This window comes from Lathyrus oleraceus, chromosome 2, assembly GCF_024323335.1.
Source record: "Lathyrus oleraceus cultivar Zhongwan6 chromosome 2, CAAS_Psat_ZW6_1.0, whole genome shotgun sequence".
Classification (NCBI taxonomy): Eukaryota; Viridiplantae; Streptophyta; class Magnoliopsida; order Fabales; family Fabaceae; genus Lathyrus; species Lathyrus oleraceus.
Window position 1 is genome coordinate 107070463 of NC_066580.1, and position 17531 is coordinate 107087993.

The window sequence follows — 17531 nt, forward strand, 5'->3', positions numbered from 1 at the left end:
GAATTGACACCACTCCTCTTTGATTTCGTCCACTTGATCCTTTGTATAAAATGCACACTTGAATTCCTCAAAGTACTACATAATAATATAACATATTTTGAATTAATTCCAACTATTTAATTATATGAGATATGTGTACATATAAAAATAACTCATAAGTTAGAAATACATACATCGGTGGGAATCTTTAATCGGCCCAAAGCAAGAGTATCTCGCATAAACCTCAACATGAAATACCCGCAATCTATTTGATTACGTTGTTGAGGACACTACATATGAAAAAAAAATATGGATTATAAATCCTAAGTTTTATCAAGTGTCATCACTAATATAATAAAAAATGTGGTAATTAAAAATATACCGCCACTTTAATCCATGTAATGGAGTTGGCGCCCCTCCTTGAGGTTTGGATATCTCGTTGGGCCCGAAAAGCTTGTAGGACGCTAATAAAATAAAAATGAAGCAATTAGAATAATTCACATAAACTAAGAAAAATTTTGAACATTCTCACTTACGTGTCAATTAGGTGTAAAACTTCTTCTTGAGGAACTCCAGATTTGCCCACTTTGTAAATCAAGGTTAAAGGTAGTGTTCTCACTTGGAAGGTTCATGTGATTCGTTGTTTCCGTTTGAAGCCTCCGCATCTGTCCATCAAATAAGAGAACTTTGTTAAGCCCAACAAAGAGATATTGTGAATCAGAAGTAAAAAAGTAGAACAGTTCAAAGCCCTGTTTACATTCAGACAATAATTTCAGTTTTCATTTTCTAAAGTATATGTTCATTTTAAATTATTAACAAGACTGAAGATTCACATAGTGAACTATTGTGATAGAGAGAAGATGGAAGAGAAGCTAGGAAGAATGCATTTCTAGAAACAATGAAAACCGTGTTTTACCATTTTCAACATTTCTGTAATTGCTAGATCTATTTTCAAGAAGTACATTTAGTAAATATGAGAATTACAACAATACTAGAGATAGGTATAGAAAAGAAGAATCATAAATACTCTTAATTAAGCAATACAACACAATAAAAAACTCAGGTAAACAAACTCAAAGGAGCACAAAGAAATAACACAAGTACATTTAGTAAAGATCTCAAGTAAAATTTCTTGGTTTCTGTATGAGTAATGTAAATATTAGTGTAGCATATCCCACCATTTAGTAACATAACGTGTATATATATATATTTTAAATTATATTTCAAATGGGGGGGTATGATTATGTCCTGCCAAAATTATTCTAAGAATATAATAGTACCTTGAACTCCCAAAGTAACTGTCTCCAGTGCCGACACTTTCTTTGAATCAGCGGGGACAAAACCTGTATCCCCACAAGTGGTTTAGAGATGAGAAACAATACCAGGGAACCACAATAAATCAATGTGAGATAAAAATGCGCACCTTTCAACTGCAATGGCTTCATAACAAATCCCAAAATAGCAAATGGAAGCATCAATATTGCCTCCACCCAAAATGCATAACGCCAACCAAAATGACTTCCAACCTGTTTATGAAAAAAAAAAAGATAAAATCAGAGGGAAATTCAAAAACAAGTAAAAAATGACAAATGAGGAGAAAAATGTTGTTTCAAGTTTTTTGTAAACAAGGTACATACTCCCACTCTACTTTTAATTACCTCCCCTGCTTAAGAGATGTTGTATATGAAACGAAGTCAACTTTTTAAGTTTTCAAAAAATTTGGAAGCCAATATTATGCTGTCATCCTTTTTTTTTATAATCTTTTCTTGTATGTATTATTACTGGAACAAAATAATAATGGTATTAAACTAAACAAAAACTTACCAAACCACCATAGACATAGCCAAGTGCATATCCCCCTGGTATACACATGTAAAATATAGAAAGCCACACTGTTTTCTGATACAAACATCAATATAAAAAAGGTCAGCGCCATAAAAAAAAATAGACAGCAATCACAATACCATATACTATTCCAACTGTCAAGAACGGTAAAGAAAACATCAGTTAGTTTTACTATATTATATTTACAAACCACTAAAATGTTTAATGGAAGACATGGGTGGCGACCAATCTGCAGACCACAAGGGCATGCGGTGGTGCAGATCCAACAACAAAAAGGAAGGTTGAGATGGGAATCGAACACCATGACACTTTATCAGTTCAGCGTGAAAATGTAAGAACTGATGTAAGGGAATGGGTGACCCACAGTGACAAAATTTCGATTTGACGTTTTCAATGTCCCTATAACCGCTTTTGACCCTAAATTTCCACATTGTGGAGAATTGCAAAGCAGCTATTACAATGATTGTGGTTTAAAACCTTGATAAGCAGCAAGCACCATTAAAGATACATCAAATAGAATACAAAGGCAATGAAAGAACAAACAGCAAAAGAACCTGACTAGATAATCCAACAATTTCCTCAAGGTCTTGAGATCAGAGACGAGTTGCTTACTCTGTTTCCCCAAAGTATGCCAAATTGGATCCAACTGTCTCCTGACAATCTCATCAAACGACTTGAACAACCCATTCTCCACAGTCAAATCCTCCACATCAACCTTATTCGTCTTCCTCATCTCCTTCAAGCACGCACCCATAACTTCAACAATAGCCTTCTGAATCCCCATCATGTACTTACTCATCGGAACCCTAATATCGACAACATCCGGCGGGTCCTGCTCAAGCTCCTGCGAAACATAAACCTGAAATCTCGGCCAAAGATGCAGCTTACGAATATGCAAACACTTCATAGTTCTCTTCGCCTTCGCAAAACCCGAAACCATCGCTTGTGGCCTATCGGAGAAAACACGAACAAACGCACTTCGATTGAGAGAACGAAAAATCCTAACAATAAAAGCTTCAGTGGATGTCTCCGAAACGGAATGAGCGTTGAGGATGATGAGTCCGGAGATAATTGAGGCAGGTAGTTTATTAGTGAGAAGATCAACGATGAGGATTCTAGGGGTAATGAAACAGACGGAGCCGGAAGAGTAGAGGGAGTGGCGGTGGTTAACGGGGAGGTCGGCGGTGATTTCGACGGGGACTTGGTAGAATTGGGGGTTTAGGGTTTTGAGATGGAAATTGATTTTGGATTTGAGAGTGGCGGAGGAAGGAGATAGAATGAGAAGTGTTCCCTGAGAAGTGGAGTGAAGAAGGAGAAGAGATGAAATGAGTTTCGATAGAGAGAGACCTGAAGAGAGAATGACGAGACCGCCATTGGTGTCTTCGAGAAGCTCTGTGATTATGTGTTCGTGGAATTGAAGACTTCCAAAAGCGCTTTCTAAAAGCGCTTTCCAAAAGCGCTTAGACAGCGCTTTCCAAAAGCGCTTTCTAAACCCCCCCTTAGACATCGCTTTTGGTTTTAATTTTTTTTTTAATTTAAAGACTTTAGACAGCGCTTTATCAAAAGCGCTGACTAAGGTCTATATTTAAAAGCGCTTTCAAAAAGCGCTGTCTAAGGGGGGGTCTTAGACAGCGCTTTTAGAAAGCGCTGTCTAAGACCCCCCCTTAGACAGCGCTTTCATTATTTTTTTGGAACATTTTCCGTGTTTTATTTTAATTTTAACCTTAGACAGCGCTTTCTTTTAAAAGCGCTGTCTAAGATGCGCTGTTAAAAGTCATTTTTGGCGTAGTGATAGCTGCCTGAATAATCCTCAAGAGTAATGAGAGATAAGTCTGTGGGAAATGTCAAACAAGGATGTCACACCAGAAGCTCAGACTTAACCTCACTTCCGAAGGAGAAAAGGTCATGATGGCCCAAACAACTGAGAGGTTAGATCAAATAAGTGGATATGTGACCAGTCATATGCAGTCTGGAACTAGAGATAGCATTGTTGGAACTAGGCCACAAGGGACTATGTGTCTATCTCAAAGCAAAAATGCCAAGAACAATGTGGAGAAGATTGGGATGACACCGACTCCTACACATGTGGAAGGTGAAAATGGTGTTCATAATGAATATATAGAAGATGGAAGCAGTTGGTCTCAACTGGGTTGGATGAAACTACTAATGATTGCATACAATGTCACACACGATGTCATGACATTATATTATGACAACCTGAATGCTGCAACTAGGTCCAAAAAACATATTCAGCACAGGTGGACCAAGTACAACTTTTGCTATCATCACTCCATTAGAAAATTCGTGGAAGACAAATTCATAGGTCTAAAGCATGAAATGGAACTAGCTGACAAGGTTGCAAGGAATTTGGGTGATATTCAATTTGAATATGAAAGAGGGAAATTAGGGATTTAGACTCTTGTGAAATTATGGCAATTAAAGTGGAAAAGAAAAGGAAATAAAAATAGTGTCTGCCCACTTAAAAGAAAAAGCCACATTAATGATAAATCATTCCCTAGCATTGAAAATAGTATCTATGCCATTAGCACACGCTACCTAAACACATCAATTTCCATCTCCATTCAACTTCTTAGAGAAACTCAGCTAGGGCAAAGAAATTTCTTTCAAAAGTTCTACATCATGTCTCAACATCCATCATCTTCTGGTTCAAAACCCTCTCATCATGCAAAGACTCCCTCCATGGAGTTTCTAGATGAAGACGTGCTGGACGTTACTCCTCTTTGTGTGATACCAGGTGACACCCCAGGTCCCTCTTCCATGGCTGGAAATAAGCAAGGTAATATCCCTGATAAATCTCCTCTTCCAAATGACATGCATTATGCTGATCGTGCCATTAGAAACCTAGTTACTAGGATTCTAAGTGAAGAGCATGAAGTCAAGGGTGTTTCTACCCCTCTGTCCAGAAGGGACCCCTCTCCGGAGGAGGAACCCCCAGCTGAGAAAGATGATGACTCATCTAGATCAGAAAAGGAAGTTGCTGTTGAGGGGCTATGTTCTCTAGGTAAAACCCTACCTAGCAAGAAACCAGCAAATATGTCTCATGAGAATATTATTGACCTAGAGGAAGAAAGCTCTGAAGAAGAGGATGACACTTTGGTCCATCTTGTAAAACCAAGTGTAGCTGAGAAACTGAGGACTAGAAAAGGGAAAAGTGTGGCTAAAATGAGAACAGCAAGAAGAGTGAAAAAGGCTGTTGGTGTAGGACCCTCCAAATCTTGGAGTAAAGTTGATGTTAGGAAAAGTAAAGAAAGAGACAGTTCTGACTCTGATGAGGATGTCGAAGACGATGTCCCAGACATCTCCCCTGCAAAAAGGCAGGCTGTTAAGAAGTCTCCTGGAAAAGTTGCTGATGTGCACCTAGACAATATCTCCTTCCATTTAGAAGATGGTGCTGCAAAATGGAAATTTGTCATTCAAAGGAGGGTAGCTGTTGAAAGAGAGCTTGGAAAAGAGGCTGTAGAGGTAAAGGAAGTAATTGATTTGATCAAAAATGCTGGACTAATGAAGATTGTGGTTGCTCTACCCCAATGTTATGAGGGGTTAGTAAAAGAGTTTATTGTGAATATCCCTGAGGATATTTATGAAAGGAGCAGCAGGGAGTTCTGCAAGGTGTTTGTAAGGGGTAAATGTGTGAAATTCTCACCAAGCATTATCAACAAGTTCCTAGGAAGAGGAACTGATGGAGGAGTGGATCTAGAACCTACAGACAATGAGGTCTGTAGGATTATTACAGCTGGCCAAGTTAAGGAATGGCCTAGTAGGAATCACCTATCAGCTGGCAAGCTCACTGTCAAATATGCCATCTTACACAAGATTGGTTCAGCCAACTGGGTGCCTACTAATCATATCTCTACCATCTCCATTGGTCTTAGAAGAATCATTCATGCAATTGGAACCAGGATAAACTATGACTTTGGAAGGTTTGTATTTGATCAAACTATCAGACATGCCTCCACAAATGCTGTGAAGCTGCCCATTGCCTTCCCATCCATTATTTGTGGTATTATCTTGAGTCAACAACCAGGCATTCTTAATACAAGTGACATGCCAAGCAAAAGAAAACCCCCTCTATCCATTCATTATAAGCTGTTTGAGGGAAGTCATGTCAATGATGTTGTCGTGACATCTGCTAGAAAGGAGCCTGCATCTCAATGGAGTTTAATTGATCAATTAAAAGATACCTGCAAAGAACTGGATAATGGTATAAGGGTAGCCAAGGCAAGAAAAGAAGCTTTGGAAGTTCTTATTAGGAGCCTGGAAAAGGAAGAAATGGAGAAGGCTGATGAGACAAAAGAGTCAGATGCCAATACCTCAAGTGAGAGGTCAATTGCTCAATCTAGTGGCAACTCTGAAAGCTCTGAAGGCTCTGAAGGTGAAGGTGATACTTCTTCCTCTGATTGATGGTCCCCCCCCCCCTTTGTGTTGAAGACTGAAGATTGTGTGAGGTGTGCTGTGAAGACTGTGTGGCTGTTGTGGCTGATGTTTTGGAAGCTGTTCTGGTGCTGATGTTTGGAAGATTGAAGTTTTCATTGTTTTTGTTTAAATGTGTAATTTATGGCAATTCTCATTGATGCCTGTTTGTAATATTTTGGGCTCTTAATGAGTTCCTTGGATTTGTTCATTATCTCAGCTATCACAGTTGTGTATGATGATGGTTTGTACTTCCTAACTATTATGTTTTAACATTCTTAATGTTATAACATCTGATCTGACATTCTCTGTTAGGCTAATTGACATTTATTTTGTCTAATTGGTCACCTTTGGTCAATTTTGACTAAAAAGGGGGAGAAGTGTTGATGTGGAAGCAGTTGTGGAGCTGTGAGATGTATGTAGCTGAATAGAAGGACAACTATTATTGAAGGAGATGTGTTTGTTGTTAAAATAGAATGTTGTTCTGTTTACAGATGTCAAAGGGGATGTCTGATGTGGTGCACAGGTGTTGATATTGAAGCAGATGTCAGAATGAAATTCTGGCTGGTACAGGTGCTATGGTTACAGTAGCTGTTATTTTCATGGAAGATGTGTGCAGAGAATTTAGGGGGAGAAGGAGTACCCTTGTGCATTTGTGTGTCTTACTAGTTGCATCCATAACTAGTAATTTTGTTTGTGTTGCACAAATTTAGGGGGAGGAGAAGTACCCTTGTGCATGTGTGTATTACTAGTAGCTATAGCTAGTAATTGTGTTGCTTCTGCTGCTGTTTAAATTGTTGTTTAACTGCTGATAGTTTTCTTGTGAACAAAAAGGATAGATATATGTTTTAGCAAAAATTTGCCAAAGGGGGAGTTTGTTGGTTCTATGTGTTGGCAGCAATTTTGGTAAAACAAAGAGAGTTCACAAGATGTTATGTGTGATGTCTTAAACTAAGATATCCTATGTACCTGCTGGAGTTCTAGAACATAATAATGCAGGATTGTTTCAGAATGTCATATGCAATGCCATGGCTTCTGATAATGTGTACCTGATGGAGTTGAAATGGAAAACATAATTATGAAGGATTGTATCAGGATGTCATACACGATGTCATGACATCTGATGTGTTTGTACCTGCTGGAAATTATAAAAAGGAATTATGGAATTTTGCAGGATTGTTCCAAGATGTTAGACCCGATGTCATGATATCCTGTACACAGAACATTCAGTGTGAATGTCTGGTGTTTTGTGATTGCACAATTAATGGCAATCTATGTATGATTGAAGATCTGATTTGCAGGTGCATTCAATCATGGATTACAACCTGACTTACTTATTTTCCAAGGAGATCTAACCAGCTGTTATGAAAAGATTTAATTGGAAAATAGATTTAGGGTTTTCAAGATGTCCAAGCCCAGCTGAAAGCTTCTATAAAAAGGGACTTAGAAAACTTGTTTTACAACACAACCAATACTAAGTGAAATATAGAGAGAGAGTTAGGGTTTGTGTCTGTTTAGACGTGAGACTTGTAAGCCATTCAAGTCATCTTTTGATGATTGAATTGGACTGATTTGTGGTTGTAATTTGTCACTCTAAAGCTGTTAAGCAAGAGTGTGTGTCTACTTGATCAAAGTTGTGAAGCAAGATCAAGTGTGTGTCTACTTGATCAAAGCTGTGAAGCAAGATCAAGTGTGTGTCTTCTTGATTGAAACTGTGAAGTAAAATCAAGAGTGTGTTATTGAAAAGTGTTTTCTTTTCTCAAGGGATTGTTGTTTAAGACAACAGGTGTGATTGTAGGGAAGTGAGTGGGTTCTCATATCTAAGAGTGCTTAGGTAGAAATTGCACGGGTAGAGATTAGGTGAGAAAGACTGTAACTTGTTGAAGTGTACGGAGAGTCTTTGAACCGATTCTATTTTAGTGAATTTCCTTCCTGGCTTGGTAGCCCCCATACGTAGGTGAGTTGCATCGAACTGGGTTAACAATTGCTTGTGTCATTTGCATTACCATTCTATATTTTTCTTCTGTTAGTGTAAATCAGATATTAGTGTCATGACATTACCTTCGACATCTCATATCTGATACCAGAATTTCACATTTCATCTTTACAACTCCATTACAAATGATTTGTGTGTTCCAAACTTTTCAGGCTTGGATCCTTCAACACTTCCCGTGCATCTCTGGTTGGGCGAGTGTACCGACTTACACCGAGGATATGATGCGTGCTACTGCAATTCCCCTGCTCTGAGGGAACTAGGCGATAGAGCCATTTAGAGTGTATCTTGACCGCTTGGTTGTCGAGGACATGCACTTCAACAGCTATGTCGATCACCGTGAGTAACGACCATTTGATGAGATAATGTTAAACTCTAGATGATTGGCTTGGGGATCACGTCTCACTGCTCTTCATCTTCCCGAGCACGTGACACGACAATTCGACTACACTCAGGCAATTCTCAAACACCCTATTGTCTATGTACCTCCTTCTTTGACAAGTAGGCAAATGGATGTCATGTTTGATGATTATGAGAGTTATATAGTACGGAGGAGGCATGAAATACCATAGTTGGGAGCGATTCAGCTACATTGTTGGGTACATCAGGTGGTTCTTCAAGATGTCACATTCGTATATGGTGTTGGCTGCTCTAGGAGGTCCACCAAGGCCAAATCATCAAGAGATACTAGAGGAGGAACATGCACAGTTAGATTATGCTGAATATATCTTGTCTAGATATCGTCGTATAGTAGATATTGTGCAGACAGGTATTAACAAATGTATCTTCCCTGATGGATCTGATGTGAGGCAGGTCCTAGATGCCATCATGACGGAGGCATGGGGGATATTAATGTATCGAAGATAGCGCTGGAGGACGGATGGGATTGATGGCAAAGGAGGCCTAAGGGGCAGAGAAGATGTAGTCTGACATACGCAGTAGTGCAGTAGTATATAATAGTTATACTTTAGATTCATTATGGATTGTATTTTATTTTCACCTCATGCTACTTTATCGTGTATTTCGACTTTATTTAGATATGACAATTTTGGACCATCTGGATGTATATATGTTACTTTTTGCATATCGATTCTATGGTATAAATCTCGTCAGTTATTGGACTAAATAACGTTTATAAATCTTCAACTGAATAAACATAAACAAAACATAACATGCAATGTTCTGAGATGTTACAGAAATGTATCTCTATAAAATAATCGGTGATACATCTCCGGTATAATATGTGTGTCAAGCATTTTCGAGTTAATGCATGGTGCATGACTTTTAAAATATTATGGAGATACATCTCCGGATCTTTTAACGTTTCAATGAGCATTCGAAGATATATTTCGAAAATCTGAGAGACATTTAAGTATTTTCCCATTATGTGCTAATAAAATATATGATACATCAAGAAATTCCCAATTATAACTCTTCTTTTACTTTGACAGCTCAGTGGCATTTTCAGGAATACTTAAGAAGTTTGATAAGGCAATTTAGTCGTAAAATCAACTATTTAGTAAAACATATAATATTTATGTAAAATCAACATAAAATTTAGGGAAGCAATTTTCTTATTATCTCTTTCATTTATTATAAGAGATACAATGCTCATGAACTCCCATTTGCAATTCACTTACACCGTATTTTACTGTTCAACAATATGATGAACAATAAAATAGTAAAATAATATATTATTTAAAAAAATATATAATTTTTTTTAAATTATCTGAAAGTTTATTAATCAATTTCGTAACTTTTTAAACCAACTTCATAAATTGTATTAACCAACTTTTGTGGTTACTCAAAATTACTTTTAATATCTTAACGTTTATTAACCAATTTCATAGTTTCATTAACCAACTTTTTACTTTTCATTAATCAACTTTGATTTATCACTAAAAATTATTTTTAATATTTGGATATTTATTAACCAACTTCTTCATTTCATTAACCAATTTTTTATATTTAATTAATAAAAAATTTCACTAGTTTAAGTCACTGTTAACGTGTAATGTTCATGTACTGTTCATAAATATGTTTTATTATTTTAATAATATACTATTCACTGTATAAAAACGATAAATAATATATACGGTATAAATATTGATGTCAAAAAAAGATATAAAAATATCTTTTGTGTTTGCAATTCTCATGTCAACACATGAGACCATCGACTTTGGATTACCTGATCCATTGGCAATTCTCAAGTCACATAACTCCGTCTTACTTTGATGAATAATGTAGTAATTCAACTTTGTTCAAATATTTCATCATTCTTTAATCATATGCAAAAATATTAAAAAAAGAGGTTTATTTAGTTTTTTATTTGGTTCATCACTAATATTTTCTTTAAATTACAAAAAGAAAAAAATCTTAAAATATTCTTTTATTTTAAGTATAAATATTTTATTAAAAACTGAAAAAGAATATAATTAACAATAATTAGTTTGTTAACATAATCTTGTTACCTTTTTATTAATATTACTACGGGTCAAAAGTAAATCGTATCATTCCTCTTTGTCATAAAATCTTTCCTTTCTTAATATTACTATGGATAAACAAGCAAAACAAAAACGAATCGTTCCTCTTTTTGTATAAGATATTTTCTTTTATTTTGTTCTATTTATATGCTTCAAATAACACAGTCTGTTTGCATCATTACTCCATCCCACCGACCTACTCTGAATTATCTGTAACAAACAAACAATAGCATCATTACTCCATCCCACCAACCTACTCTGAATTATCTGTAACAAACAAACAATAGCATCATTACTCCATCCCACCGACCTACTCTGAATTATCTGTAACAAACAAACAATAGCATCATTACTCCATCCCACCGACCTACTCTGAATTATCTGTAACAAACAAACAATAGCATCATTACTCCATCCCACCAATCTACTCTGAATTATCTGTAACAAACAAACAATAGCATCATTACTCCATCCCACCGACCTACTCTGAATTATCTGTAACAAACAAACAAAATATTTAATATAAAGAACAATATCTGTGCTATGCATATTATTTTAAAAGTAATATTTTATAAAATTTTAGAAAGTGAATCAATTTGGCTTTGTGAGAAACCGGTCGCCCATAAAAGTTATGTCCTTAAGAACTCAAATATTAAATTGTAATTGATTTATGTTCTCTTCCACGTGTATAAGTTATATCCATACATAAATAAATAGATATAGGCTGAATAATGCAATCACACCGTACAAAATCATTGTAACATTTAAGATAACTAATAAAATATTTTCAACAAAATCTAAGTTATATACACTTTTGACTCATATTTTACAATATATTCTCTTCTATTAATGAGTTGGCTTATATGAAAATTATTTATCCTATTTTTAGATACAAAATTATCTTGTACTTAAAAATGTAATTTTAATGTAAATCGACTCATTAATAAGAGAGAATATATATAGTAAAAATGATGAAAAATTGAATATAACTGAATATTTTGTTAATGATATTTTATGAACTATCTAAACAGTTACAATGATTTTATGCATTGTGTTTGCATTATTAAGTTAACATATACTTATGTATGAATGTAACTTATACATGTAAAAGAGAACAATAGTCAATTATAATTTCATCTCAATTTTTCCATGTTATCAACATGCTATGTAAGTAAACCTATTTAAGATAAAATAAAAGCTACATTGCTATTAGTTTTTTTTTACTTATTTTGTTGACAAATAACACACATGTTTTTTGAATTTTATTACCAGTGTACGAGATAATGGTTTAATGATAGTGACTTGAACATGTGTCTCCGTATATTAAATAATAATACCTGAACTGAATATATTACTTAGCAATGAGAATTAAATTATTATGTTAGTCATATAAGAGTTTGACATTAAAATATGGCTATATTTCTGCTAGCAAATCATGAAAATACACTACAATTATATTAAATTTAAGAAAAATGATCATAACTAGAAATGTAAAATTTGATGGCAATGATTGTTTGCTTAAACACTGTTTGTTCAATTCAAAATTTCCCACACAAATATGGAGCATTTTAGAACACGAGAATCGTAATATTGTAAACTATTCAAAATCAAATGACAAGTTTTATTAACACAAGTCACATTCAAGCACAATTACTTACCAACAATCACTATTTCCTATTTGAATTTGAAGTGTAGTTGCAAGTAACAACAAACCATTTAAACTCATAATAAATATTTATACACTCAATTTCTTTTCTTTAAATCTTTGTTGTGATGATAATTTAAAATATATACATTTCTTCAATTGTCTCCATTCTTAAAATTTAACTATTTGTAGAGTTACACTTTGGTTACACTTTTTTTAGTTTTTCTTTTCTAGTACTATAATGTTCACATATGTAGCAGTATATCATGTTTAGTAGCAGCATAGTAAAGAAAAACTACAATCATGTTGTGATATTGAACAACGATGAAAAATGAGAAATTGTAACACCCCGATCTGTGCTATTATTTGTGTAATACTCGGAAGTTGTATTTAAACTTTATTTTATTAATAATTTGATTTTTATGTGTATTTTATTATTACGAGAATTATGACAATTAATTAGAAAAATTAGAATTTAAATAAAATTGTCATAATTAATGGAAAAAGATAGTTGGAAAAGTAAAAATTAGTGGAGGAAGTCAGAAATAAAATTCGGAATATTATTGAGGGGAATTAATGTGAATAAAGGGGATTAAATATTATAATTTTAATTAGAAAATAAAAGAGAGATTTAGTGAGAAAAATGAGAAGTACTTCTTTCGAAAGAAAAAGGAGAAAAAAATTTAATACTTAAAAGTCTCTTCTTCTTCTCCAAAACTAAAAAAAAGTAGTCTAATTCGTCAAGAGGATCACATTAATGATTGTGCAAACGAGGATGTTCACCATTGTTAAGAGCTTTGCGAAGAAATTATACACTAACAAGGTAAGGTGGGAGATTGTTCTATAACTATGGTATTTTGACATTTAGGGTAGTGGGGTTTTCCCTGAACCCTGAATGGTATGAATTTCCATGTGAACTCCCCATGAAGTGATGATTCATAAACCATAGGTTATGAACCACTCTCTTATCACCAATTGTTTAGTTAAATTGTAGAATTTTTATATGGTTTTCCTTGAACCATGTGTTTTAATATTGTTATTATGTGTAGATTAAATAATTATGTATTGTGATGAATTGGTAATGTTAAATTGTTACTTAGATGATGTCTTACTTTATAATATCATGTGATTTCGAGTCTATGTTGATTCTTGTGTTTCAATTGAGTTTCTATGTGGTTACAACTGTGAAAATTCAAATGTATGCAGGGTGTAACTAATTAAGTTTGTGTATAATCGATTACCACCGCTGGTAACTGAGTTATTGGTTAGCTCAAAGTCAATAAAACAAGAGTCGCCACCTCGCTTTTATTGTTTCCAAAGAAAAAGGAAAAAATACGAACAGAATTCAAAGATAAGAAGTTTTTAAATCAAAATTAATAAAATGTCAGAGATTACAGGTAAGGGGGTTGGTTACACAGAGGGAAGGTATTAACACCCAAAGTGTCCTAGGTACTCCTAGGGAGCCCTTTTGTGTGCAAGTGTTTTAGTTGGAAAAAATGTTTGCTAAAAAATATAAAATTAGGGGATGAGAAAAGAATTCAATTAATTATATTTTTGTGTTTGACAAGACCTTCGGTCTTGTGCCTACGTATCAACTTAAAAATAAGGGATCAAAACTTCATAGTTCGTGGTAAAAATTTCAAAGGTGGATGGATTAGATATAACAAAAGCTTAAAGATCTTTTGTTATCAAAAGGAGAATACTCAACCAAACATCCACCGATAATGAGGGATTTGCAACATTTAAGAGGGAGGACTCCAACTTGGATTCAGTCAACAAGTATGCCACTAACCCCTAATAAATGAAAAGACTTATAATCAAAATATCATAGAAATGAGAGAATTATATCTCAACCAAAGATAACTCAAATGTAAATGCTTCTTTTTTGAAAATTTCAAAAGGAAAAGGCACAAAATGGCCAAAAAGTTTAGATGAGGCTGTTAATTCTTTTTGTCTTTTAAAATTAAAGTCAATATGATTAAATTTATTTACAAGTTTGATTAAGAAAATATTTTGAAAGTCAATGGCATAAGGCCAAGGTTTCTACTCATTAAAACAAGTCTAAGTTTGAAATCACAAGAAAATAATTTTTTTGAAAATGAGGGAGAGATTTTGAAATTTAAGAAGTAGGAGGACATGAAGGGACTATCCTAGACAAGATTTAAAAGTTTATAGTTGAAAAGATCTAACTTATGGGAAGCATCCACACGATAGGAATGTCAGATAGAAACCCATTTCCTTTGGACTTTTTAGCAAGCAACAAACATAACCATCCAAGCTATTAATATGAAGACCAAAAGGCATCAAATAAAGATAGTCAAACATCCAAGCAAGAACTCCAAAAGCAAGAAGACTTCAATATCTTTGACATGTATCATATGAATAACCCTTGAAGCAAACTCACAGAGACATTCATCAGATATAAACAATAAGATCATAATAACAACTTAGGCACAAAGACAAAGTGATGCATTAGATAAACTAGAAGAATTCTTAAGGCTTGTATCATATGAATGGTATTGGCCAAGATAGGGTCTCAAATAATGTCATTGGCCAAGTTTCCTTCCAAAGCACAAGGATGTTGCCTACTCTAAGTCCAAAAGTTCATATCAAGTCTCAGACAAAAGTCCAACAGTCCACCAATGTATTTTTTAAAGTTTTTGTTTTTATTAAGTATTTTAATTTCCTAAGACCATCAAACAAAAAAAAATCACAAGCACAATATAGTACAAACACAAAATATGGCTCAAGTGAGCAAAATGAAAATGACTGAAACATAAACAAGTTGCATGAAATGTAAATGGAAATGAATGATGAAGTGCCTAAATTTAAATTTCATTAAGGTAAATTTAATTAAAATAAAGAAATAATAAATAGATGTTAGTGGTACAGGAAAATTGCTTTAAGTCATTCTTTGGGGAACACTTAACCATCCACTCACAAGCATAAAGATATGAACCTAGACATCAATCATGAGAAGAGCTCCAACTTGGATAAATCAACAAGTATGCCACTAGCTCTCATAAAAGGAAAAGAGGTAAAATCTTCACACAATACCATGAGGAATGAGAGACTTACAATCTCACAAAAATGTTATGCCTTTTGGGACAAATTTAACTCTATGTTAAGCAATCGTAATTGGATTTATATAAAAGTCAAAACTATTTGAGGTCGGCCAATAATAATATTGGTATTAATGCATGCTAGAGACATGGTACAATGACCCATATCCTAAAGCATACCACACACAAAAATAAAATGGGATGGACATATCTCAATCAGGCTCATGTTGATTCATCTGACACAAGGTCATTGATGAATCAACTAGCATTTGAATATTTGAGAAGTCATTGGTAAATGAGGGATTGGGGAAGAAGGAGATGAAGTGAAAAAAATCCCAAATTGATCAAGGGATGAACCTCACTTGTTCAATATTATCCATTCATCTGAGGGATGAAGTTCATACTTCATCAACCCCCTAAATCCAATAGTATTGATCAAATTGAAGTCCAATTTAACCAGGATCAAGGCCAAACAGAAGATGAGTTAACACAAAGTCAATCAAATAGTTCAACATAATTTTAAGCAATTAAATAATTTAATTTCAATTTTTAAATAAATAAAAATGAATTTTAAAAGATGAAAAACCTCAAATTCCTTCAAATCACCAAAGAAATGGCCAAGGGATTTATCATAGGCCAAACAAGGTCAAAGGACCTTTGACTAATTTTTTTGGCATTTTTTGAAAGTCATAAGTATTTAAAATCAATTAAAAACAAGTCAAAAATCATCAAATTCACTAAAAATATCAAATCCAATCCAAAAATGGAAGGAATTATTTGAAATTTTTTGGTGAAAGTCCCATATTTTTTGGATTAAAATTAAATTTATAATAAATTAAATGAGAAAAGGCTATTTAAAATATTAAAATAGAAAATCAATTAAATCAAAAAAATAAGGGTCATCAGATTTCCCTCTGTAGCGGGAAATTCATGATCATCAAGCTATTAACAAGTTAGAGATCAAATAACAAGAGTAACCACCGCGCTTTTATTGTTTCCAAGGGAAAAGGGAAAAAGTACGAACAAAACCCAAATAGTAAGAAGTTTTCAAATAAAAACTAATAAAAGTCAGAGATCACAAGTAAGAGGGTTGGTTACATAGAGAGAAGGTGTTAGCACCCAAAGTGTCATAGGTACTCCTAGGGAGCCCTTTTTGTGTGCATATATATTTTGTACAAAGGGATGTTTACAAACAAATAGAATGGGGGGATGAGAAAATAATTCACTAATTATATTTTTGTGCCTACGTACCAACATAAAAATGAGGGATCAAAACCTCGTAGTTCGTGCTACAAATTTCAAAATGAGTGTGTTGATTTTTAACAAAATTAGGTTTGAAAGGCACAGAGGCCTAAACTGATTTGAATGGGTTAGTTCTTTTTTGGCTTTTTGAAAGTTTAAGTCAAGTATAGTTAAGTTTATTCACAAGTTTGATTTAATAAAATAAGTTTGAAAATGCAATGGCAGAAGGCCAAAGTTTCTATCTTTTTTTGAAAGTAGTCAAAGTTTAGAACAAAAGTAGTTCACACAAAGAAGGTTTTGAAAATGGAGGGAGAGATTTTGAAATTAAAGAAATGGGGAGAAGATGAAGAGGCTATCCTATGCACAAAATTTAAAAGTTTAAAGTTGAAAAGATCTTACCAAATGGGTAGCAATCCAATAGACAAGCATGTCAATAGAAACCCAGAATTCCCTTGGACTTTTAGAATCAAGCAACACACAAATGCACAATTATATCATCTTGAATAGCAAGGCATAAAATAAAGATGAACTCATCCAAGCTTATCCACTTCATGATCTTCTTCAAGATGGCCCATGCAACAGATGAATTCCACAAGTCACAGGTTCAAAATAACAGCTTCATAATGATCAATGTTGCAGATGAATCTTAGAGAGATCTTCAAAGATGTATCAGATAAATTTTCAAATTTTTGCAAGCACTTGGTTCTTCATAAGTTGGCATTGTCCATGTCCTTTAGCTTAGGAAGGTTGCCTAGATTCTAAGTCCTTTTGATCAAAATCAAACCAATAGTTCACTCAGAAGTTTTTTTAGGGTTCTTATGATTATTATGTACATCAATGGTCAAAGACCA

General features: G+C 34.1%; 1 protein-coding gene across 1 annotated transcript; it reads right to left on the reverse strand.

Annotated features, from left to right (window-relative positions):
* Positions 1 to 561: 561 nt before the first annotated feature.
* On the reverse strand, positions 562 to 1875 carry LOC127121184 (probable sphingolipid transporter spinster homolog 2). The gene is made up of 4 exons (XM_051051763.1): positions 1804 to 1875; positions 1403 to 1505; positions 1260 to 1322; positions 562 to 644 (listed from the first exon to the last, which is right to left on the reverse strand). Exons 1-4 carry the CDS (start codon positions 1849 to 1851, stop codon positions 595 to 597), a joined length of 264 nt encoding a protein of 87 aa, XP_050907720.1. The 5' UTR covers positions 1852 to 1875; the 3' UTR covers positions 562 to 594.
* Between the last annotated feature and the right edge of the window lie 15656 nt (positions 1876 to 17531).

Bases quoted from the DNA above. Each gene is read 5' to 3' on its own strand.
- LOC127121184 (XM_051051763.1), bottom strand. From the start codon at position 1,851: ATGTGTATACCAGGGGGATATGCACTTGGCTATGTCTATGGTGGTTTG. The intron at 1,506-1,803 runs GTAAGTTTTTGT...TTTCATAAACAG, and splicing joins GCTATGTCTATGGTGGTTTG to GTTGGAAGTCATTTTGGTTG. The intron at 1,323-1,402 runs GTGCGCATTTTT...GTGGGGATACAG, and splicing joins GAAGCCATTGCAGTTGAAAG to GTTTTGTCCCCGCTGATTCA.